This window comes from Phaethon aethereus (assembly GCF_964289735.1).
Source record: "Phaethon aethereus genome assembly, chromosome: 7".
NCBI classification, from domain to species: Eukaryota; Metazoa; Chordata; class Aves; order Phaethontiformes; family Phaethontidae; genus Phaethon; species Phaethon aethereus.
This window is the reverse complement of record NC_138583.1, coordinates 34833735-34855172: the sequence shown is the minus strand read 5'-3', so window position 1 is coordinate 34855172 and position 21438 is coordinate 34833735. Positions and strand designations below refer to the sequence as shown.

General features: G+C 42.8%; 2 protein-coding genes across 2 annotated transcripts; both read left to right on the top strand.

Moving 5' to 3' along the window:
- Positions 1 to 1233: 1233 nt before the first annotated feature.
- On the top strand, positions 1234 to 6871 carry PRDX3 (peroxiredoxin 3; the record flags this gene model as incomplete). The annotated part of the gene is made up of 7 exons (XM_082002478.1): positions 1234 to 1269; positions 1348 to 1444; positions 1665 to 1806; positions 2590 to 2725; positions 4532 to 4635; positions 5660 to 5825; positions 6338 to 6871. 7 exons carry the CDS (start codon positions 1234 to 1236, stop codon positions 6389 to 6391), a joined length of 735 nt encoding a protein of 244 aa, XP_081858604.1. The 3' UTR covers positions 6392 to 6871.
- A 1327-nt stretch (positions 6872 to 8198) lies between these two features.
- On the top strand, positions 8199 to 20978 carry SFXN4 (sideroflexin 4; the record flags this gene model as incomplete). Its single annotated transcript, XM_082002422.1, has 14 exons — positions 8199 to 8237; positions 8338 to 8403; positions 10348 to 10422; positions 11397 to 11423; positions 11520 to 11574; positions 12381 to 12406; positions 13809 to 13859; positions 13945 to 14010; positions 14126 to 14194; positions 15480 to 15570; positions 17187 to 17302; positions 18302 to 18387; positions 19439 to 19553; positions 20703 to 20978. 14 exons carry the CDS (start codon positions 8199 to 8201, stop codon positions 20778 to 20780), a joined length of 960 nt encoding a protein of 319 aa, XP_081858548.1. The 3' UTR covers positions 20781 to 20978.
- Positions 20979 to 21438: the final 460 nt, after the last annotated feature.

Below are 21438 nucleotides of genomic sequence, written 5' to 3'. Positions count from 1 at the left end.
TAGATATTTTATATTTATATTATAAATATAAATAAATAAATAAATAAATGGATATTTATAACTATTAAAACAGAAATTATCAAAACCCAGAAGTGAAACACGGTTCAACTTGATTTGACTAGTTCGATGAAGAAAAACATGAAAAGGAGCTAAGAAAAGAAAAATGGACTCTTAGAAAGTGTTTGGTTTTCAGTACTCTGGGTTGTGCACACTGCTTGTGCTACTTCAAAGCATGTGGCCAGGGCGGGCAGCTGGCACTTCGTGGTGAATGTGATCTCTGTGGCTGCCACCATCACGTATTCAAGAAAAACAGCCTGAGAAAAACCTCGTACTGCTCGACTGACTCTGTTAAAGTAGCTCCTTTAGCTTGAGTTGTGGGGGCCTGGGATTCAACAGCAGACTCTCTCAAGACCCCAGCTTCAGGGAAACAGAAAGATTTCCACATATCAGGTGTGGTCCCTTCCACAGGCTGTAGCCCCATCCTGCGCTGTTTTTGCCTGGCAGGAAATGGGGAGCCTGTGATGGGTTTTTTTGACTCCAACCACCCCAGTGCTAATGCGCACCCCAACCGCTCTTCCTTGGGCTGGACCAGTGTGGTTCCTCAGCAATGGCCCGTGCAGCCAGTGGAACCGGCACAAACCTCCGGAGCAGACAAAGGCCACAGACACAGATTCGGCTTCACACAGCGCTGCTGGTCAGCAGTAATAAGTGCCCATGTGGGAAATTTGGCAATGACTTTGGATTGCATCAGCTGGCAGCCGAGAGGAGCTAAGCAGGCACACGGCTACGGCACTGTAATTGTTTAATTATGATTAAACAATTATAATCTGAGCGAGTTCAGTAAAGTCAGAGCCAACTGCATTTGCAAGGTTTGTATCTGGAAGATTTCTGAACAGAAGCCACCCTGTTTGCTCCGTTTCGGTCTGTATCAGCATATGCCAAAACTGGGACCCGCAGTCAGCCCCGACAGCGGCAAACCCACAGCAACGCCTCCCGCCCCCAGCATGGCCGCCGCACGGCGGGGCCCACGGCCGACAGCGCCGACAGGCTCAGCCCGAGGAACGCGCCTGTCCTCGCTCCGTGCCGAGGCACAATCCGCAGCCGGGGGGCCGGGCACGGCCGGCCGCAGCCCTCCCAGCGGGGGCGGGCAGCTCCGCGGGCCCGGAGCCGCCCCTCCCCGCCCCGTCGCTCCCGCGCCCGCAGGGCCTGGCTCCGCCCGCCGCCGCGCTCAAGATGGCTGTCGCGCTGGGAAGGCTCCTGCGGAGCGCGGTGAGTCCGTGACCCTCCCCGGCTGCCCCCGCGCCCCGGCCCCCGGCGGCGGCGCTGACCCTCCCTGTCCCCCCGCAGGTGCCACCTGCTGCTGCTGCTGCTGCTGCTGCCGCCGCCGCCGGGAGGAGGCTGACGGCGCGACCCCAGCCCTGCGCCCGCCGCCAGTTCAGCCTCGGTTAGTGCGGGACGGGCGGCGGGGGGCATATGGACGGAGACACACGCGCGCGCGCGCGCCTCTGGGCTCGCCCAGGGCGAGGCGGCGGGAACGTCTCCCGCGGCACCGGCTGCCCTTGCGGCTGCGCCCGGGAGGAGGAGGCGGCGGCCCGGCCGGGCCCCGGGGCTCGGCGGGGCGGCCGGCGGCGGCACGGCCCGCAGCTCTCTTTTCTCCCCCGCAGGCTCCTCGCGGTTTGCTCCGGCGGTTACACAACACGCCCCGTTTTTTAAAGGAACGGCCGTTGTCAACGGAGAGTTCAAGGAGCTGAGCCTGGATGATTTCAAGGGGAAATACCTGGTCCTCTTTTTCTACCCCCTGGACTTGTGAGTGCGGGTTTCGACCCTTTCAGATGGGCCTCCTGCCTTGCTGAAGGTCATCAGAAGTGCTGCAGGTCATTGCTGTCCAAAGTGGCTGGTTTTACCTTATTTGGGCGAATCTTGCAAGGCACATGTGTCTGTTTCTAGAGCGTGAGTGCTAAGGCTTGGGGGGCAAATGGCCATGGTGTGCTCAAGCAATGCATCTGGTGGCTGGAGAGCATCTTCTAGCTGCTGGGACTGCTTCAGGAGGTAGACGTGGCCTTGGAAGTGTGGTTCCTCCTACAGTCAGATCCCAGGGGGTGAGGGTATTGCCTTGCAGTTTGGGGTCGTGTTGGAGGCTCTCCTTTTAAGCAGCAGGGCCAGCAGAACTGCAGCTAGACGGCTCCAAAGCAAAAAAGTGAACAGATGGGGTTGAGCCTCTCCAGAAGACTTGAATCACTAAGAGCATCCTGGTGTACGTGAGCCCATGGGGCAGGGTTTAACTCCAGTCCTTTCTGCGATCGTTTCCAAAAACTGTCTAGAAAGCGACTAGCAGAGATAGTTTCTCCATCTCTGCAAAAAAACTCTCTAGAACTGAGAGTTGAAAATTGGTATGCCAGCTAGGTAGCTGTGGCTGTTGGTTTGAGGTTGATTTGAAACTAATCTTGAGCAGGAAACATGGTTAAAATTATCAGGCTAAAGAAAACACTCTGCGGCATTACTGCCTAGAAGCAGACATGAGAGTCTCTTCTAAAAAGTTCCCTGAAAAGATTGCAGAATCATCACAGCGTGTTCTCTTTTCCTACCCAGCACCTTCGTCTGCCCCACAGAAATTGTGGCTTTCAGCAACAAAGCAAATGAATTTCATGATGCAAACTGTGAAGTGGTGGCAGTTTCTGTGGATTCTCATTTTTGTCATCTGGCCTGGATAAATACACCACGGAAGGTATGAACTGAGCAGCAGTTTGGGGCTTTCTCTCTTGGTTTGTTTTCTTTTCACAAGTGGTCCTGAGAAGTAGAGTTGAATAAAAAATTGTGCAAACACCAATTTCAATAGACTGCCTAAGTATATGCAAATATGCAAAGCGATTTGCTTCTACATTTGATGACATAACTCTGACCTCAGTCTTTGTTTTCTTGCTCTTTTCCTTAATAATTTGGGGGTTTTATTCCATCTTTGTTTTGCTCTTTTGATAGTCTTGTAGGTTACATCATATCCTTACATGTTTATCTTGAAAGACAAATACCCAGTATACATGTCACTGTCCTAAGCTGTTTTTTACAGCTGATGGTTTGTGTGGACCATCACAGAAAATGAACAGGAGTTGCTTAGTCATTAGTGTTAACTGGTACCTAACAGTGGTGGCTTCAGAATGGAAGCAGAACAACCAGTTTATTGGAGCACTTGTATTATTAACTCTCACTTGCTGAAGTGGTTCTGCTTTTGCACTACAAATGGAAGCCTTCAGCTTTCTTCAGGGAAAGCAAATGGTAAAGACAGCCTTTTACTGGAGAGGAGCCTCTTTCAGTTGTACTTCATCACATAAAGCACCTCACTGGTTTGGTTAGTTGTAGAGAAGCAGAAGTGTCTCAGGAAGGTGCAGAAGCTCCTGTGCCATTGGTCATTACCCACGTGGTTGTGTGGACAGCAGTCTGCCGTACTGCTCACAGACAGCGTGCCTCCAGGTGCAGAGCTTTGCCGTTGTAACATGCAGGGGAGGGAGGAGAGTTTGCTGGATTTAAGATGCCTTGGCTGAACCTATTGAGAGTATTTCATTTTCAGCATGCTTTGTTCAAAGCTCTTAAAATGTCATTATGGCCTGACCTCACCACTTCACCAAAAGCTGTTCAGTGTAGGGCAGTTGGGCACTGCTCGGTGCACATGTAGCACAATGTCCTGCAAAGGGTGGAAAGAATTCCATGGTGGTGCAGACGGGAAACCGACACCCCGAGAAGCTAAGGCCTTGGTTTCTCCGTCATTTGCATTCAAAGCTCTGCGTATGACAACTCCGTTGCAGACAAGCATTTGCAGGATCAGGGTCTGAGTGACTGAGATTACACAATGATTCACTGATGATGCCAGGAATAGAAAAGCTAACAAACTCCGGGCTTGTTTCAAGGATAGAGAGCTTATCTCTCTTGCAATTCCAATATGTTGTAAAACTGAAAGAAATCTTGGTTGACTCTCCAAATAGTATTTAAATTGATTTGGGTGAGGAAAAAAAAAAATACATGCACTACATAGAGAAAGCAGCAGAACTCTGACATACCTAGGATGGCTGTTATAAGCCTTGTGTTTTGCCTGTGCAGGTTTATTTTCTCTTCCCTCCCCACCATGTTCATCTTGTTTAATTTTAACACTTAAATATGCAGGAGAAATTTTTGTATTCAAAGCCCCTGAATAGGGTACACGGCAAATATTTCTGAAAATGTGTGACTGTTGTCATAGGTAGCCTTTTTCCCACCAAAATAAGCAATTCTAAAATGCTCAGTGCAAAAGAAGTTTTCATGTTACAAAGAAACGAAATGTTCCTGACTACTTTTAAAAAAAAAAAAAAAAAAAAAAGAAAAACCAAACAAATAACAGAACCTGCATGCACACACACTCCACACCCCCCGTTTCCTTTCATGGAGCAAACGGCATGAATGTGTTTGTTGGTATACCTTCAAGAGCACTGAATCAACTGACTCGAGAAGGATAATCCTAAAAAGTGTTTTGTAACAAAATGAAATGTTGCTTTTTTTTCTCTAGAGCGGTGGTTTGGGTAAAATGAATATTCCAGTTCTGTCGGACCTCACAAAACAAATCTCCCGTGATTATGGCGTGCTGCTAGAAGGACCTGGCATAGCACTAAGGTAGTGCATGATTGCCAGTAACTCGGTTATGACACAACCCAATCTAAAACAACGTGAACCATGCTGTCCCCTCCTGCAGGGGAAACTGCATATGGGTCAAATGAAGACTGCAAGATGTTACTTTTTCTGCAGAACCTCAACTGGATCCCACCCTAGGAAAAGGGCACATGGCCATTATGGCCGTTAAGTTGAGAATAGTTCCAGGCATCTCTGAGAATGCATGCAGAGGAAAGCCAGATAGCCTGTTCTGAGTGAGTGGGAGAACTCTGTGTCACTAGGGAAAAGAAGAGTTGGATAGAAGAGCATTTTGCAATATTTTACATTTTTTCACAGTTTAGATCTGTCCTTTCTTTTTTTTCTTCTGAAGGGAGAGGAGACTGCCTTAACTTCTGTGTGAGAAGTTTCTAAAGAGGTAGTCCTAGAGGCCAGTATGGTCAATCCCATAATTATCTAGAATAAAAAAACCCCTGACATTTCCTTCTCCACCCTGGGAATACTTATTAAAAGCAAATAGTGGTCCCTGAGATCTGTTGGATTGGGCAGGGGTCTTCTGGAGACCCTCTGTTCCTGATCTCTTTGGATCAGGAACTTCTGGCATTTGTTGACAAATTAAGTTAATTAATATGGTAGGACTGGGACTTTGGTTTTAACAAATGTTTATATGCAACAGGATTTAATTTAGTGCTTAATGCATAAGCAGCTCTTCCCTCAATACCTTTGGATTTTCATATCAAAAAGACATGCAAAGGGTGCCAGCTATCAACTTTGAAATATAGGTGGAATTAGGAGATCTACCTTTGTTATACATCTCTCTCGACTTAATGCATACCTTGTAATTTCACAATACCATACCGGTCGGCTTTTGATCACTGCACTAACAAACAATATATCAAACGCTGTATTGCTACTCCTAACTCTGATACGTGCATCTAAGAATAACTGCCTTGCTGAAATAGTTCATCCAGTTTCTTGTGTTTGGTCTTGGAACGTGATTTGCACTCCCTAAATTCTTGCTCAATTACAGAGGTCTCTTCATCATTGATCCAAATGGGGTCATCAGGCATCTAAGTATCAATGATCTCCCCGTCGGTCGTAGCGTGGAAGAGACCCTCCGCTTGGTGAAAGCATTCCAGTACGTGGAAACACATGGAGAGGTTTGCCCAGCAAACTGGACTCCAGACTCCCCTACAGTAAGCGTCTGCTAAATACCACTTTTCTAAATATAGGCACCAGTATGTTTTTGCATGTCTGAAGGGCTGAGAACCACTTTAATGTGAGGTGCTTGACTGAATTTCTACCTGTTGTATCAATCTGAGGCTTTTATCGGTTGGATCAATTTAGTCTATTTGTATGATACTAAATGTGTGATTTCTATGAAGAAAGTAAGTGATTTTTCTTTTAGAAGACACAAATTGTATTTAAAACTCTAAATTTGACTTGCACTCTCCACTAGTTGTCTTCAGATTTTTGACTTATTTAATGTCCTGCTTGACATTTAGCAGGAAAAATTTGTTATATACCTAAAATGTGCAAGTTGGAGCTTGTACAACATTTAGGCTTTTACCTTTCAATCAAGTACAGAAACAGAAATGACCTATTGTTTTCATAAAGTATGCATGGATTTTCTTGGATAAAGTGTCAAATCTGTAATTTTTTTATCTTGGTTATAGCATATAATAACTAAACTTTTTTTTCTTGACAGATCAAACCAAGCCCAGAAGCTTCTAAAGAATATTTTGAGAAAGTGCATACATAAACACTGAAATATGTGGACAAAACTCATTAGTTAAGTGACGCTATTAAAAAAGCACCTGTGATTATAAAAAAAAAAAAATCAAAGTTCTCATTTTCTGATGCCTACAAAAAAATTAAATGTTGAAATATTTACTGACTCCATTGTCTTGTTTTGAAAAGAATGGTAAAAACTAAGGCTTCACCCCGCCCCTTTTTGCAACATGAATTTCTGTGACTGCTAGTCTTCTTCCCAAATATGACAAGTACACAAAATACAGTCATATTCCACTAGCTTTTTCCTCCTTCCTTAATTCATTTTGGACGAGAAAGTGTCCTGCATTTTCTTTTCTCACATGAAAAATTAAATTCTGTAACAAGAGTTTGAAACAATGGGGACAATATAGAAAATAGAATTTTGAGACGTGGTTTGGTTTTAATGAATTTTGCAGAGGAAGAGATGAATGTAACAAAAAAATCCTTATTTTTGTGTGTAAATGTGCTATAACTCGAAATGAATGTAAATATGTGCCATTTTAATCCTGGATATAGTCACAGATGCAGTGCAGCTACATGGCAGCATTAACAAGGATGAAGAACTTGTGTTCTGCTTGGGAGATGGTAAAAATTTGAACCCCAATAGTATGGTTACTGGAGCTTAATGACAGTCTTCCGTCATTTAAAGCATTGCTTATTCACTTGAATCTGTCTCCAGGAAAAACTTAAAGGTGAAATATTGTACTGCTTGAAGACAATGTAGCATAGCTCTAGCTAGGATAATAAATCTTAACATTGACTAGCAGTGGGTGTGTTGCTTTGCTTTTCTTTCACTTTTTCCCCAAAACTTACTGTTTCTCTATTTTTAAGAAGTTGGGTAAGTGGTATTGCGTTAGAAACTATCTTCCATACCTTCGTTCACAGCAACCAGTTAACAGCTGGCACTGCCTGTGCGTGTGTGCGTGGTGAGCAGGCCATCGGCAGTAAGCAGTGGGTGTACCGCTGAGGGCTGGAAAAAGCCATATAATACTGGATGGTTTCTGTGTTTAATCTTACGCCCTTCTGAGCAGAGGAAAGGACCTAAGATAAACAAGCATGAGGGAACCTTGCTTCTTGGCAAAATGGCTGTTGTTTCCTAAGTTAGCTTTATAACAGGTAATGTAAGCTAAAGGGTGAAAGAACAAGCCTGATGTCATGTGGTGCCTGGTGACGCTCCAGGTGTCGGTGCTTGCAAATCTCGTCAGTCCCAGTGTTTTAGTTGTTTTGTGTAAATCCACTAGTCACCCACGCATTTTTTCTAATAAACCTGATCTCCTGGACCTGCAATACATGAAGTTAAATCCCTGTGCAGATCAAGTAACACAATGTAACATGCTAGCGGTGTTGGTGGCAGCTGCTTGTGCCTGTGAAACCGCGGGGCAGCAGCACACGCATCTTTTACCTGGCTGTGTCTTTCTCTTAGTCATTTTAAGTCAACGCAGGGGATGCGGGGGTTTCTCTCCAGTCCTCCTCCTCGGCTCTGCCTTCCCGGGTGCGCAGGAGGAAACTGATGGAGGAGGAAGAGGCGATCGGACCTTTCCTAACCCCAATCTGCTGCCCGGGCTCCGGGGCCTGCCCTGAGGCGGCTCCCGGACTGTAGACCGCGGCCCCCCGAGGCCTGCCGCCTCACGGCCCAGCCCGCGCTTCAGGGCGGGAAGGCGGCGTCGGGCGCCGAGCCCACCCCGCGGCAGGCCCAGCCGGGCGGGTGGGATCCCGGCGCGGCGGTTACGGGGCCCGGACGGAGTGTGCAGCAGGCGGACCCTCCCCCAGCGGCGCTTTTCCGGTGCCGCGGCTCCATGGACGCCAACCTGCTGTTCTGGAGGACGGAGGGACAGGTCAGGGGCTGGGGGAGCCGGAGGGCTGGGCGGGACAGCGCGGCTCGGGCGGGCTGCCTCCGAAATAACGCCACGTCTCCCTGAAACGTGTCTCCGTCAGTCTTTTTTCCAGAGGTTTCTTCTCTGGGTGGACGTTTTGGATCCCCTGCTGCTCCTGAAATCCTCTGTGAGTACCGCGGTTCGGCCTCCTCGCGTTTTAATTCAAAGCCGGTGGCACCGGTGAGGCGAGGGAGGGGTGTTTTGGGGCCCGGGCCGCAGGAGGGGACTCGCTCCCCTGCCCTTGCCGCCGGGGCTCTGCGGGATGGCATCGGCCCAGCGCCAACGGCTCGGGGCTCCTTCCCGCCTGCTCCGCAGCCTCCCTGGGAATAGGAAGGCTGGTGACCGACCTTATGGGCTTTGACTTTGCTACGGTGCAAAATAATACCATTACAAGGTTTTCGAGGAAAAATAAAATACAAACATATATACGTAAGAAATACAATGATACACGTATGTGTTTCTGTATTAATTACATGAACCAAAAGGCATTTCTAGACGGTACTATTTCACCAATGGTGTTTAGACCGTGGCTGCTGAGCTAGCCCTTGAATTAGCCCAGTCGAGAATCAGGAAGCCCACAAAGACAAGAGAGATGAAGCAAGCAGCTGGGCATGTTGTTCTTAAATACAGCTGGAGGAGGACTCATGATGGAGAGCTGTTGCAGCTTTGGAGAGGACAGGATCGCTGAACTGCACCACAGGCACCCAAAATCTCTGCTGGCTGATCCATATACCCATCCTTGTGGTGCAGCTTAATCTGAAGCTCATGAAGCTCTTTGATTCTCTTCCAAGCAGCTATACTGAAATGAATCCTCCCCTAAGAGGGAGCACAACTGATTTGTAGGCCCCTTTTATACCAGAGAATGATTATTTCAGTTTTAACATTAATTACTGAAAGTGTGACACTAAACACGTCCGCCATAAAGTGTAGCTTCTAAATTTCAGGAACTGTCATGAAAGGAAAATTCTGGGGAAGATGTGCTTTTTTGTCAATCCACTTCTGTATAGCTTTGTCAGGGGTGACAGAGGAAAAAGCACAGCACGTTTTGTGAGAGTCAGCTGGTTGGTTAGTGTGTTAAAGGAATTTTTGTTGATTGATTTTTTTTTATTTTTTAAGGGAAAGCTCCATTAAAGCAAAAGAACACTGTCAAAATGTGTGTATGTGAGATGTTTCCTTGTCACTGGCAGAATTAGTGTGTTGTGTCTATTCATCTATCTGTATATGTGTATATATGGTATGAATACATATCTATATGTATATTTACCTGTACAAAGCATATAATTTAGTAAGTATGTACATTGTATGTACGTGAACGCTAACAAGAAAATTTTATAGCACATTCAGGGATTTGAAGACCGGGGATTAGTTCACACCTCGTGAATTAAAATACACTGTTGCAAATATGCCTGCTGAAGAAAAGCTAAATCATCTCATAAATTCCCCTAAGAGGGGTGGCTTTTTATGTAGACTATGGAAAACTACATGAGCCTACATTTTTATTCTCTTTGTTTAAGTGTACCTGTTTTCCATAATTAAAAACTTAAGACAATTTTAAAGGAAGAGTGTACGATCCAAAACTTGATCACACATTTGTGAATATGCAGGGACATCTAGTGACGTTATGACTCGTTTCTGATAATTTTAAAAGTCTGGTTTGGAATTTCATTTTAAAATAGTCATCTAGGTGCCTGTGGGGATATCAGATGATTGCTTTGGCAGCAAATCATTGAGTTTGCCAGCACACATAGATAACTTTAAGTACAAGATTAACACTTTTGATTTTGGTGAGGTTTTTCACATGCTTAAAGTTCCAGTGCATTTGTGTAATGGGTTGAGGGATTGATACTTGAAGGGACCACGGGAGCCTGAATATTCTGAAAGTTTTTATGATCATGAGTTAGTTGTGTGTCTAGGTGCATTCTTGCTTTCACTGCTCTGGTGAGGGACAGGTGCATCATTAGCTTGACATGCTAGGTTTGTGTTTAGAGTGTCTTATAACTGATCTATTGCACTTCAGAATATTGAAATCTCAGTTATTTTTTCTGTTTGTTTTGTTTTTTCTCAAATATAGGATGAAATAAGAAGAACCAGGTTATTAATACAAAACAGTGGCAAGACCCTAAGTGAGCCCATACAGAATGCTCAGGTATTTTGGAGCGCAGTTCATAGAAAATAGAGGTGACTTTTTCATGGCTGAAATAGTTGATATTGGTATAAGATCTAGCAGTCAGAATACTGAGATTCAGATACAAGGGATAACACAACAAAAACTCATTACTACAGACCTTTTTCTAATCTATGAATCTAGTAGGAATTTCTTTGGATTACGACTGACTTTAATGCTAAATTATAGTATTATCGTCCCAAAGAATACAATATGTTGTGTATCATATAGCTCAGTTTAAAAGACACTCTTAGATCACTCTAGGAATCATTGCTCTAAGCGTGTCTGTCCTCAGCTGGGATGATATAGGTAGGTGACAAATACGCAAAATGCTTAATGAGCTCATTTTGAATTTTAGATGTTGCATCACCATACAGAGGGCAGGTGGGTTTGGTTTCCCATCTCATAAAACGAGCAGTAGCAGTGCTTGGGTGGGAAACCTACTCACAGAATTGCTAGAAAGTAGTGATGAACTTCTTGCTTTCTTAGGAGGAGTCTTTCTTTTCACTCAGTGACTTGTCTTGTCATGACTCTTTGACTCATGGCTCAGCTCTTCCCATGTGGCATTTAGTAACTGTGTCAAAGTCTGAAAAGAGGAAGAAAAACTTCTGTGAGTCCAAAAAAGCTAAAGTCTTAACATAAGTGTTTAGGCTTTTAGCCATGTTTAAATTGTTTTCTGTTGTAAAATACCTACTAGCTTAACTTTTTAAAATTAATTTTCTGTTCTGCCATATTGTGTGCTTTGGTGCTGTTACACAGCACATGGGATGTGAGCAAGTTATATTCAACAAGGAATATGTGGAGAGAAATTTTAGGGAAAAAATAAAGGCATGTATACATATATAACATTCCATATAAAAGTAAGTTATTGGGAAAAAAATATAATAAATTTAGAAGATTTTACCCAGTCTCCTCTGAAACTTGATTATCACTAACCTAATTTTCAAATTGTTTAGACAAAACAAGCCTTCCTGCTAAGCCTGGTAAGTTTACAAAATATTTAGAAATATTTTTTCTCTTTCTTATCCAAGTATGGCAAAGGTGGTCTAATTCGCCTTTCTTTTTTTTTCCCCCATAAGTCCAGTGTACATCCTGATACAGACAAGATAATTCCTGTTTTGTTTAGGCCTCCAGGTACGTTCCATTAAGAGAAGTTTTGTGTATGTGACTGAAGCATTGAAGAGGAATAGCTCATAGTAAATAGCCACTGTGATACTACAGTGATACTCTTCTCCATAGAGAAAAGCAAGTAGACTCTAACTTCTGTTAGTTGCATTGTCGTATCTGTTGAAGATTTATTTATTCCTATGATCCTCTTGAGGAATTTTTCCCACAGCTTATCCGCTCATCTAGATGGAAATAGTCTGACCAAGTGTCTGTTTTTTGTCACTGCAGAATGAGCTTCCAAATCCCTCCAAATGTAAAACAGTCTACTATAACCTAAATTTTTACTTGATGGATATGGCTAACTGTATGAATTTACTTGCTGTGGTGGCACATAAAGTCTGCTTGGGGTGATGTTTAGGGAGCTGAAACAGCACAGGTTGGTAATCAGATATAACCATACTTAGGCTATTTACTCATTAGCTTGTATAACCACTGACAGCTGTGGCAGCCTTTGTTGCTATCTACCTCTTTTTGAATAGAGTGTTGAATTTCTGTTCAAAACTCAGTTATAATGTTTCTGAGTAGCCACGTTGAGTGGACTTCACAAGGGCTCCTTTTGGCTATAAGCTATGACCAGGTATTCTGGCTTCTTCAACGAGGAGTGAGAGACAAAGGTTAGAATTGAAGTTTGTGGTGATGGTGGTTTTTTGCAGGCTGTGTTTTACTTAGAGATGAAACTACAGGGGGGAAGTTAGGGGAATTTTCTGCTCAAAACCATCCATCTAGACTCACAGCAGTTATTTTTACTGAAGTAACATTTTCTTTCTTTTTAGCCTTCCTGCCCGTCTCTCTTCCATTGGTGAGTAATGACGAAGATGCTAGGGTACCCCATGGCTTACATTTTTCCAAAGCCGGGGGTTGGAGGGAGGAAACAGAAGGTTTTAGTTGTATTTTCAGCACAAGTTTTTTAAAAGACATCTGTCTTGTGGGAAGTGCTGAGTAACTTAGAAATAGAGCCCTTAAGGAAACTCATTAGAAGTCCAAACCTGTTAGCTGCCTTCCTTCAGCAGTATTCAAAGAAATTGTTCATATATGAAGGTCAGCTTTCTGATGCAAGGTGAAATTTGCTCAGCATTGGTTTTGGTCTGTTTAACCTCAAAAAAACTGGAATTTCAGTAGGAAGGAGTCAGAGCCTTGTGTTCTATGTTTCAGACCCAGAATATTAACTTTTTCTTACGTAGATTGTGCATTTGCAAGTAAGAAATGGTGTTGTCAAGAAATTCCGAAAGATAAAAAAATAAACTCTTGTTACAGTGCCAAAAAATTGCACCATTTTGTTTCATAAAATCTGTAGCTGTAATTATATGCATGTTTATTGATTTAGATGTGTTTGCCTTTGGTTTTTGGCCTATGAGTATACATACTATGTCATTCCATATAGAGATTACAGCATGAACTTACATGGCACTACTAGAGAGTATAGTGAAAGTCTTGATGGCTGTTAAATTCATTAATAAAATTAACAGAAATATTTATTTTTTATATTTACAGCTTAATGCTCTTTCATAGATGTGGTTAGATTCAGCTCTGGCATTAATAATGTAGATAGTTGATCTACTAATACTAAATCAATTACTGATCCTCCTCTGAGGCTTTGGACATTCCCTGCCCTCCTCTCATTCAATATTTGCCTTATCTTGATTGACTCTGTTCTTTGAGAATGCTCCAAACCTTGAGCTTGGTAGGTCAGGCCTCAAGAAAGGCTGTGGTTTATTAAAACTGATGTTCTTATTCACTGTCTGAATTTGAGAAGGAGTTGGGAAGTAGCTCCTAAAATCTTTGATCTTAGATCAGTTAGTTCTAGTATTTATATCCCCACCAGTCAAAACAGTCTGGCCCTTTCTCATTCACTTCTTTAATTACATTTTTATTACTTTAGTTATTTTATTTGCATCTATTTAAGCTTCACAGGTACAAATGCATTTTTTATTTTGAGCATCTTGCTCAAATATTCTTGCACATAGTGTTTTAATCACTGTGTCTCTGTATTTTATATTGGGTAGAAAAAGTCAGTATGTCACATCTGTAGCAAGAAAATGTGTTAGCCTAGAAACAAGGCAAGCGGCTTCAGGTGCTGACTGGAGCCTTTGACACTGCTGCAGTAGTAACATAGCAGTTCTCTTCGTGCTCTAGCCAACCAGTGCTCACCAAAAACTTCTAGACTTATCAAACCTAATTTTCTTGTGGGGTTTTCTTCTTAGGTTATTGCTTCATCTCTTCAGCTCCAGGCAAAGCAAACATTTTTTTGTCAGGTAATTGCCTCTTTCTGTCTACATTTACAAGTCTTCTAGTCTCAATCCCAAATTAATTTTTGCTAATAATCTCTCGTTTCTGCAGTTTGCATTTCACACATATACCACAGGATTCGCCCTATTAAATGGAAATGGTACTGCAAAGGCTGAAGTATGTGTTGATTTTTATTTTTTAAATAATCTTAATTGTACAACACCATTTTGAACATGATTTACAAGTGTTTTACAAACGTACTTATGTAGTGTGTTTCTTCTGTCCTTCTTAGGAGTACTCGGTTCAAGAAAAGCAGATCTGCTATGGCTTGGGAGCCATCTCCTATGCAGCATGTATTGGTGTATGTATTTGCCTAATGATTGCTTTCCTAATAAGCTGTCCTGAGAAGGAGTAGGTGCTGAGACAATCACACTGCCAGATACCCTTCAGGATTGTGCTCTGATGCTCTACTCTGATATCTTGCCCCAGAACTGTTCAGAATAAGAATTTTCCTGATTATCTGTCAGACAATACCTTGCTTGGCTTCCTCTGATGCTTTCTCTTCTGTCCTTCTCTTTATTATTCTGCAAGTTTAGAAAATGGGTAGTGAGAGGAAATGTCCAGGTTTTACATACACAGACTAACCCACGGGGTTCTTGCAGTTGATATTTGATGTGATGCTGTGGAAGAGATCTGTCTCGCTCCAAACAAGTGGTGAAAGCTGCAGGCGTCTGTACTGGATAGAATTAGCTCAGATCCCAGAAACAGGATAGCCATGAAAATACTGTACTGAATGCAGGTAAATTAGCTTTCCAGAAGGACTAGGTAGCAGAGGGCTACCTAGCTAGCTCTGTGCTGGAACAGGAATCTGTGGTTTTGGGAGTTTGCTATGTCAGAGTGAGCTCTGGCATCCTCATGACACTCACTGCAAGTGTAGATGCCCCTATAATGCATTTTCTCACTCTCCACACTAAACAGTGATTTTTATAAGCCTTCTGGCAGAAAAATACAAGTGTTCCTGCTTTTGTTAGAGGGACATTCACCTCTGTCCCCTAGGCAAAACAGTTGGGCCAGTAGTGCTCAGGACTTCTAGAGGAGGGGAGCAGCTATGCAATGGGTGAATGTGGGAGTTCCTCTTTGTCGTCCAAGGGAGAGTCCGAGCGCTAGCTGGTGTGCTGGCTGTTTATTCCTGAATGAAACTTCCTGCAAGTATATTATGGGAATATAGAATTGGGCTGAAACTGCAGAGAATCATGAACAAATACACAAGTAAATGGAGTTTCCTGTTTGGGGGAGAGCAGTATGTGACACAAGGCGGTTGGACGGATGTCCAAGGACTATTAGTCAGAAGTAATTGTTTTCCTTTTTCTGTCTTTGTATTCACACTACTGTTGTCCTCTACATAATAATGTTTAATGATTTTTTAATCATAATATTTTGTGTTCTTATCTAAAAGAGTGACTACAAATACCTTCAGTAACTAGAGAACGTGTATTTTGTTGGAATGTTAAACAAAGGCATTTTTTTATTTTTATAGATGGTAACTATGTACTAAATCACAGATTTATTTTCCTAATCTGTTGCACATACTGAAATGCTGCACATTTTTTTTAATAGAAGGTGCCTGTTTCCTCCCAATGCCTTAGGCTCTTCCTTTTACCTTCATGAATCGTTACACGTTGAAGAGTTCGTTAAAGCAACTAGTTGTCAGAAAGCTTCTACCTCCTCCTCTTCTTGGTGAGTAAAAAGAAACTGTGCATGCTGGTCTGAGGGCCATTTGCTACCTGCATCTAACTGTAGAATTTTCTTGCCCTTGCACAGGTGTGGTCTTACTGTTTCCTAGCCCTCCTCTCTGACTGCCTTTGCTGGGCACTGTCCTTTCTGTGCGAGAGTTAACACTCACTGGTCAGTGTAGCTGGCCTCTATTTGATTCTTGCTGGTTTTTAGTTTTAAAGCTGCAGAGCACTCTTCTGACCTTTGTATGCATGACATGCAACTATTTCTCCAAAGATAGCAAGGGATGCAGTCAGCATTTTTCTTTGGCTTGCACATTATACCTGAAACCATCAGGACTGCCGGGGCAGATCAGGAAGGCAGTAGCACGGGAGCTGGCACGACCTGGTGCGGCACACACATGACACCAGAGTGTGACATAGCTCTAGGTCTGCGCTGGCGTAGTTCCTTGCTCAGGTTGGAGCTGCTGCTGGCTACGTAACTGCTGACTGTAGAAAGTGAGAGTTGTTATAGGAGAATAATATTAACCTTGCAAGGTAGTGGGACTCAGTTCATTACTGGAACAGCTCTACTGACATGGTGAAGTTGCACCAGGACAAGTTTAACTATTTGATGTCATTAGTTGTTTTTCTAATGTCATTAAAGAAATTTTTGGCCTTTCCTAGGGTGAAACTGGTAAAATTAAAATACATCATCTCCTCTGTTCCAAGTTATGTGAGATTGCTACACAGATTGTTCCAAAGATCTGCATGAGAGCTTTCTGACTTGTTTCCCATGGAGCAGGTGTTAAAATGTGCTTTCATTTTATTAAATGTAGAGACAAAATTGAGGGTAATTGATTAATATTAGTCCAGCATTTGAAAAGTGTCATCTATTACACTCATATCATTATTGAACAGCCCTGCCAAAAACTAATAATAAAAGAAAGCTATTTCAAGCAAGGTCAGTTTGCCAGATTGTGTCCTTTTATGCCTAGACCTAGAGAAAGGAGAAAACCAACTAGATTACTAACTCCCATTTGATATGGCCTTTATTAGTGACAGTGGTTTAGGCTTGTGTTTTCAGTGACTGACTGTGGGATTGGATTCCGGTACCTTGTAAAGCTGGGTCTGGAGGAGACCAAAACATTCTCATCTAGGATCCAGCTGAAGCACTACCACTTGTGACAGACACATAGCTGGGCAGACAAGTGCTGTAACGGAACATGCTAGAGCCAGTGTTCCCCTGGCACCCTCCCTTTCAAATCAGGGATGCAGCCTTTACTTAAAGTCTGTCTGCTGGATTTTGCACTGACCAGTACAAAACCTATCCACAACACAAATCCCTCCCCTTTATCTTCAGAACAATGTACTTGTGGGTTGAGCTGGATGGTAGTGACTGAAGACTTGGAGTCCATAATGATAAAGCACTCCTTAGGATTGGGGCCTTAAAATCTCGCTCAAGTTTCTGAAACAAAGATTAAGACCCCAGGTAGATTTTTATGGGGCAGTATCTTAAGCTGCTGGGTTAATCAGTTGTGAACTGTTGAAGTGGAAATGTAAAATGCACATAATTATGAATGTTACTATTGAGATAGTCCTTTTTGATCTTTTAAAGCAAAATCCTCTTTAACTCTGCAGGGTTGATGACTGCGTTTACTGTGGCGGTGGTGAGAAGCCCAGAATTTGAGAATGGAATTGAAGTGATGGACAGGAATGGCAAGGTTGTAGGAGTATCACGGAAGGCTGGTGAGAAGGTAGGCGAGGGGGTGGAGGCCTCTCTTGACTTGCCTTTCATTCCCTGCTAAAAGCTGAATGTGATGCTGAGAGCAGGCAGAGTTGGATATACCGAAATGAGGAATACCAGATCAGGTGCTGAATCTTTGGGTAGGCTTGGACTAGGTCTCCAGAATCAGGTTCTACAATCCTTGTGTCTTCAAGGGTTGGCAGCCTCCCCAGACCAATATACCGAGTGCCAGAGTTGAGTCACAGAGACACTAGCACAGGCATTTCTTCTTTCGCTGGTCACCTCAGGAGGAGACAAGACTCTTGGACCTTCTTCTGATGGAACACTTCGGAGAAAAGCCCTGTATTGTATGTATCACATGCACCTTCTACAGTGGGAATGTTATTTAAAGGCTGTGCTTCCCAAAGGGTAATGCCCTGATCTACAGATTTTATCCCTGGGTTCCAGTTGCTGACCAAGCTGACTCTCTATTTGCTCCTTGCCTTGCTCATCAACATCCACTGTAAAGCCTGGCACAGGAACTAGAGCAAGGAGTCATATTTTATGTGCTATCGGTGCCTTCCCTTTCTATACTGCTGTCCAGAGGGGAGGAAACAGCTAGATAAGCGTAAAGATTTGTGGGCAGCTGAAGAGAGAACTTCAAATTTGACACAGGATGGTTAGGATGCCCAGAAGGTACAATCATTTGGAAGAAGTTCAGCACAACTTAAAAAAAAAACCCAAAAAACACCAAGTCTCAGCAAAATTATGGTGAGAGGAAAACTTGATATAGCATCAGTAATATCACCTCCCTTCTAAGGAATTTCTTAGTCACAAGTGGAATATTTGCTGCTTGTAGGAGTTTAGTTTCCATTTAAGAAAGAATTCCTCTAACAAATGTTTTTATCCCTCATTTACCATTGCTTGAAACTCCCGAGTGTTAGACAAAAAAGTGCTCATGGCAGTATGCAGTATTTGAAGCTGCACAGAGTACCACTTTAACAACATTTATTTTTCTCTCTCCCTGGAGGCTGTTAAAGAAACAGCATTGTCAAGAGCAGTCTTGTTTGGAACAACATTCTTCCTGCCAGCTGTGCTTATGCACTTTGTGGAAAGGTAGGAGGTCCTGCAAAAGGGCTGGGGGTGCCTGGTCAGTGTGTATTTGGGTTTTTAGTCTGGCTGTCACCTCTTGACAATTTTTTCTTTGGTTTGTGGTATTACTTGCCTTGGTAGAAGTGATTATCTGGGAAGTTTCTGTTCAGCTGCTGTGATTCGTTTAGATAAGTCGATGAGTCTGGTTACGTCCGCATCTATGCGTTGAGGGTTTGCAGGATGTTGTGTAGAACTATGAGGATTTCCTGTTTTCCAGCACCTAGGTTCCCGGGCTGTGATTCGAGTCCCCGTGTCAAGGTTGCTCACGGCACTTAGCTTAGATTTATTATTCTGAAGAGACAATATGGTACTTGAATTCACAACTAAAACTGTGTCCTACCTTCCAAATAGCTTTCCATACATTGTAAAACATTTTCTTGCTTTTGCAACATTTAGAAACCCTGTATCATAAGAGGAATTCATTGTATGCTTTATCCGAGAATTCTTAGCCTGCCCTGAGCTTTTGGTAGGGATCATCTATGCCATGTAAATAATACAGGTAATTTGGTATTGCCTAAACTGATTCCCTATCCCCCTTTGTTAGCTTAAGGGACTCCTGTTATCAGAAGACATAGATGCAGACATAAGATAAAACTTTAAAAATATATTGAGTAATAAATTTTCCACAAGGCAAAGTAGGACTGCCAAGAAGAAGTAAATCTGAAATGAAAGAGGGTAATGCAAGAAAAATCTTAGACAAAGGACTGAGATGCTTGAAAGCACTGATGCCGCTTCTCTTGTCATTATTTTGCTGCCTATTTTCTTAATCTTGTATTGACAATCTGGGCCTGGACCATGCTGCAGCTAAACACAAAACAAAGGGAAAGAACGGAAAGTTAGGAGTAAGAACATAAGAAGCAAACTAAAGAAACATCTTTAGGATTTGTAAGCCTAGGTTATTACTAACTTCAGTGCAATTTCAACCACTAAAATAGTAGCTAATGCTCTTTGTTCCACTGCCAGATTATTTTTCAAGCCCAAACTGACATACTTACCTTTTCAATGTCTTGGATAGAGCAAAACTTGCAAAAACTCCACGTGCTTTGGCTTCAGTGAGAATGCTTGTGATGACGTCAGTGCTAGGAGGGATGCTACCAGTCTCACTTAGTATGTTCCCGCAGTGTGGGGAGGTAAGTCCTTTCATAGGAATTGGTTTAGGATTATTGTTATATTAATTAGTCATTCCAGAACTATGGCCAGCAGTCTTAAGGCCATATAGGAAAAAAAATCAATAGGATTAATGTGGTCGTGCATCTAAAATGGGGCAGCGGTGAGGCTGCTTGTGAAGGCCCATGTAGTAGGCAGAGGCTTACCAGACTTTCTAGGTCTGAGTTGCATTTATATTTACACTTTTCAATGTAGATTTATCAGACTTTCACAACAGTCTGAAGCAAGCAAGGTCAGGAGAGCTGTCTTGAGGAGTAAAACCAAGGCTCTTCCAGCACTGTTTTCAGTCCTGCTGGAGATAGGAAGGATGTACATGAGAATTTTTTTCTTCCATGCAAAGTCAGCATGAGTTCATGGGAGGGATAAACCAACTCACATGTGACATCTCTTAACACTGCCTTGCTGAACTGTGAAGTGCAATCTGTTCCCTGTGAAAATACACCTTCCTGGCAGGTTTTAAATGGAGGATGTAGCCCTTCAACCTTGGGCTTTGGAGAAGGCCAAGTGAGAGAGGAGCCTGGGGTTCCTTTCTGCATTTATTTGCTCTCCCTTATCAGCCCTGTGTGAATATTCTCAGAAAATCATAGATGGGGCTCTTGCAATTTTCAGTTGTTTATTTGCCTAAACTTTCTGTCATTGTATTCTGTTATTTTTTTTAGATTTCTTAATCTTTTATGGCAGTAAGGGTAAACTGAACATAAATGAGGGGACTTGTGAGGAATTACGTACTGAGAGTATGGCTGGTTGGTTCCCTTTGATTTTCCCAATTGCTTAACCCACAGCAGAAGTTCTCCTGGGGGGTCTCAAATATAGTCAATGGAGACAATGTCACTAATGCTCTGTTTAGATCTCGGGAGTACCTCTAATTCTAAATAGAACTTATCTCTTCTCTTATGTGTGCACATCTAGAAAACATCAGAGAAGAAAAAAAATAATCCTCAAAACAAAAAAAATCCCACAAAACCCCAAACAAACAAAGAACCCTAAATGCCATACAGTCTTGCTTCTGAGTACAGTACTGCAACTTGTGCAAACTTCAATGCAGTAAGGAGGACTTAATGTATACTTACCAGGATATGGTGGTGTTGATTCCCTTTTTTTATACGTTTCAGATAAAGCGAGCAGACCTTGAACCAGAAATTCTGTCATCTACAGAAGAAACAGAGTTATTCTACAATAGGGGAATTTAAAGATTGGCTTTAATGTATAAATGTGTGCTCTGACTGAAGTGAGTTCTGAATGCATCAACAAATTCAGCTGGCATATGTGACTGATCAAATCGCAAATTTATGGTGGTGTACATACCACAGCTGGTGTACAATGGTGTGGTCTGCAAAGAGGCAGACTTTGCAAAATGATTCTGCAATCCCTAGCCCACAGGCAGATACGTACACATAACTGAATGCTGTAAATGATGTTTGTACCAGAAAGCACAGTAACACAGCGTTTTTCTCAAACTCTGTTCTGTATGCTTCCTCCTGTGATTGATTTCTTAATTAAAAGACTATTGAATAGAAAAGTTTGTTCTGCTGTTGCTGCAGCTTTTGACATGCTGCTTTCCAGGAACACAGCTGGTAAAGGCATTAACACCAGTAGTCCTCTGGGTAAGATCAAACTGGTTCTTCTCAGAATACTTTTTATGTTGCGCTGTATTTAGTAACACTCATTTGAAGCATGAGATGCGAGGTAGCCATTACAGTGATATTAGACTAAGCAACCCTAACAGCAATATAATATTGGTTAAATTTAGTTAAGAAGCGTTCAGGAAAGGGGTGTCAAACTTGGCTACAAAGAGGCTCCTGGCTTTCTCGTTGTACTTGAAGGAGTGGTGATGCCTGATGCCTCTTG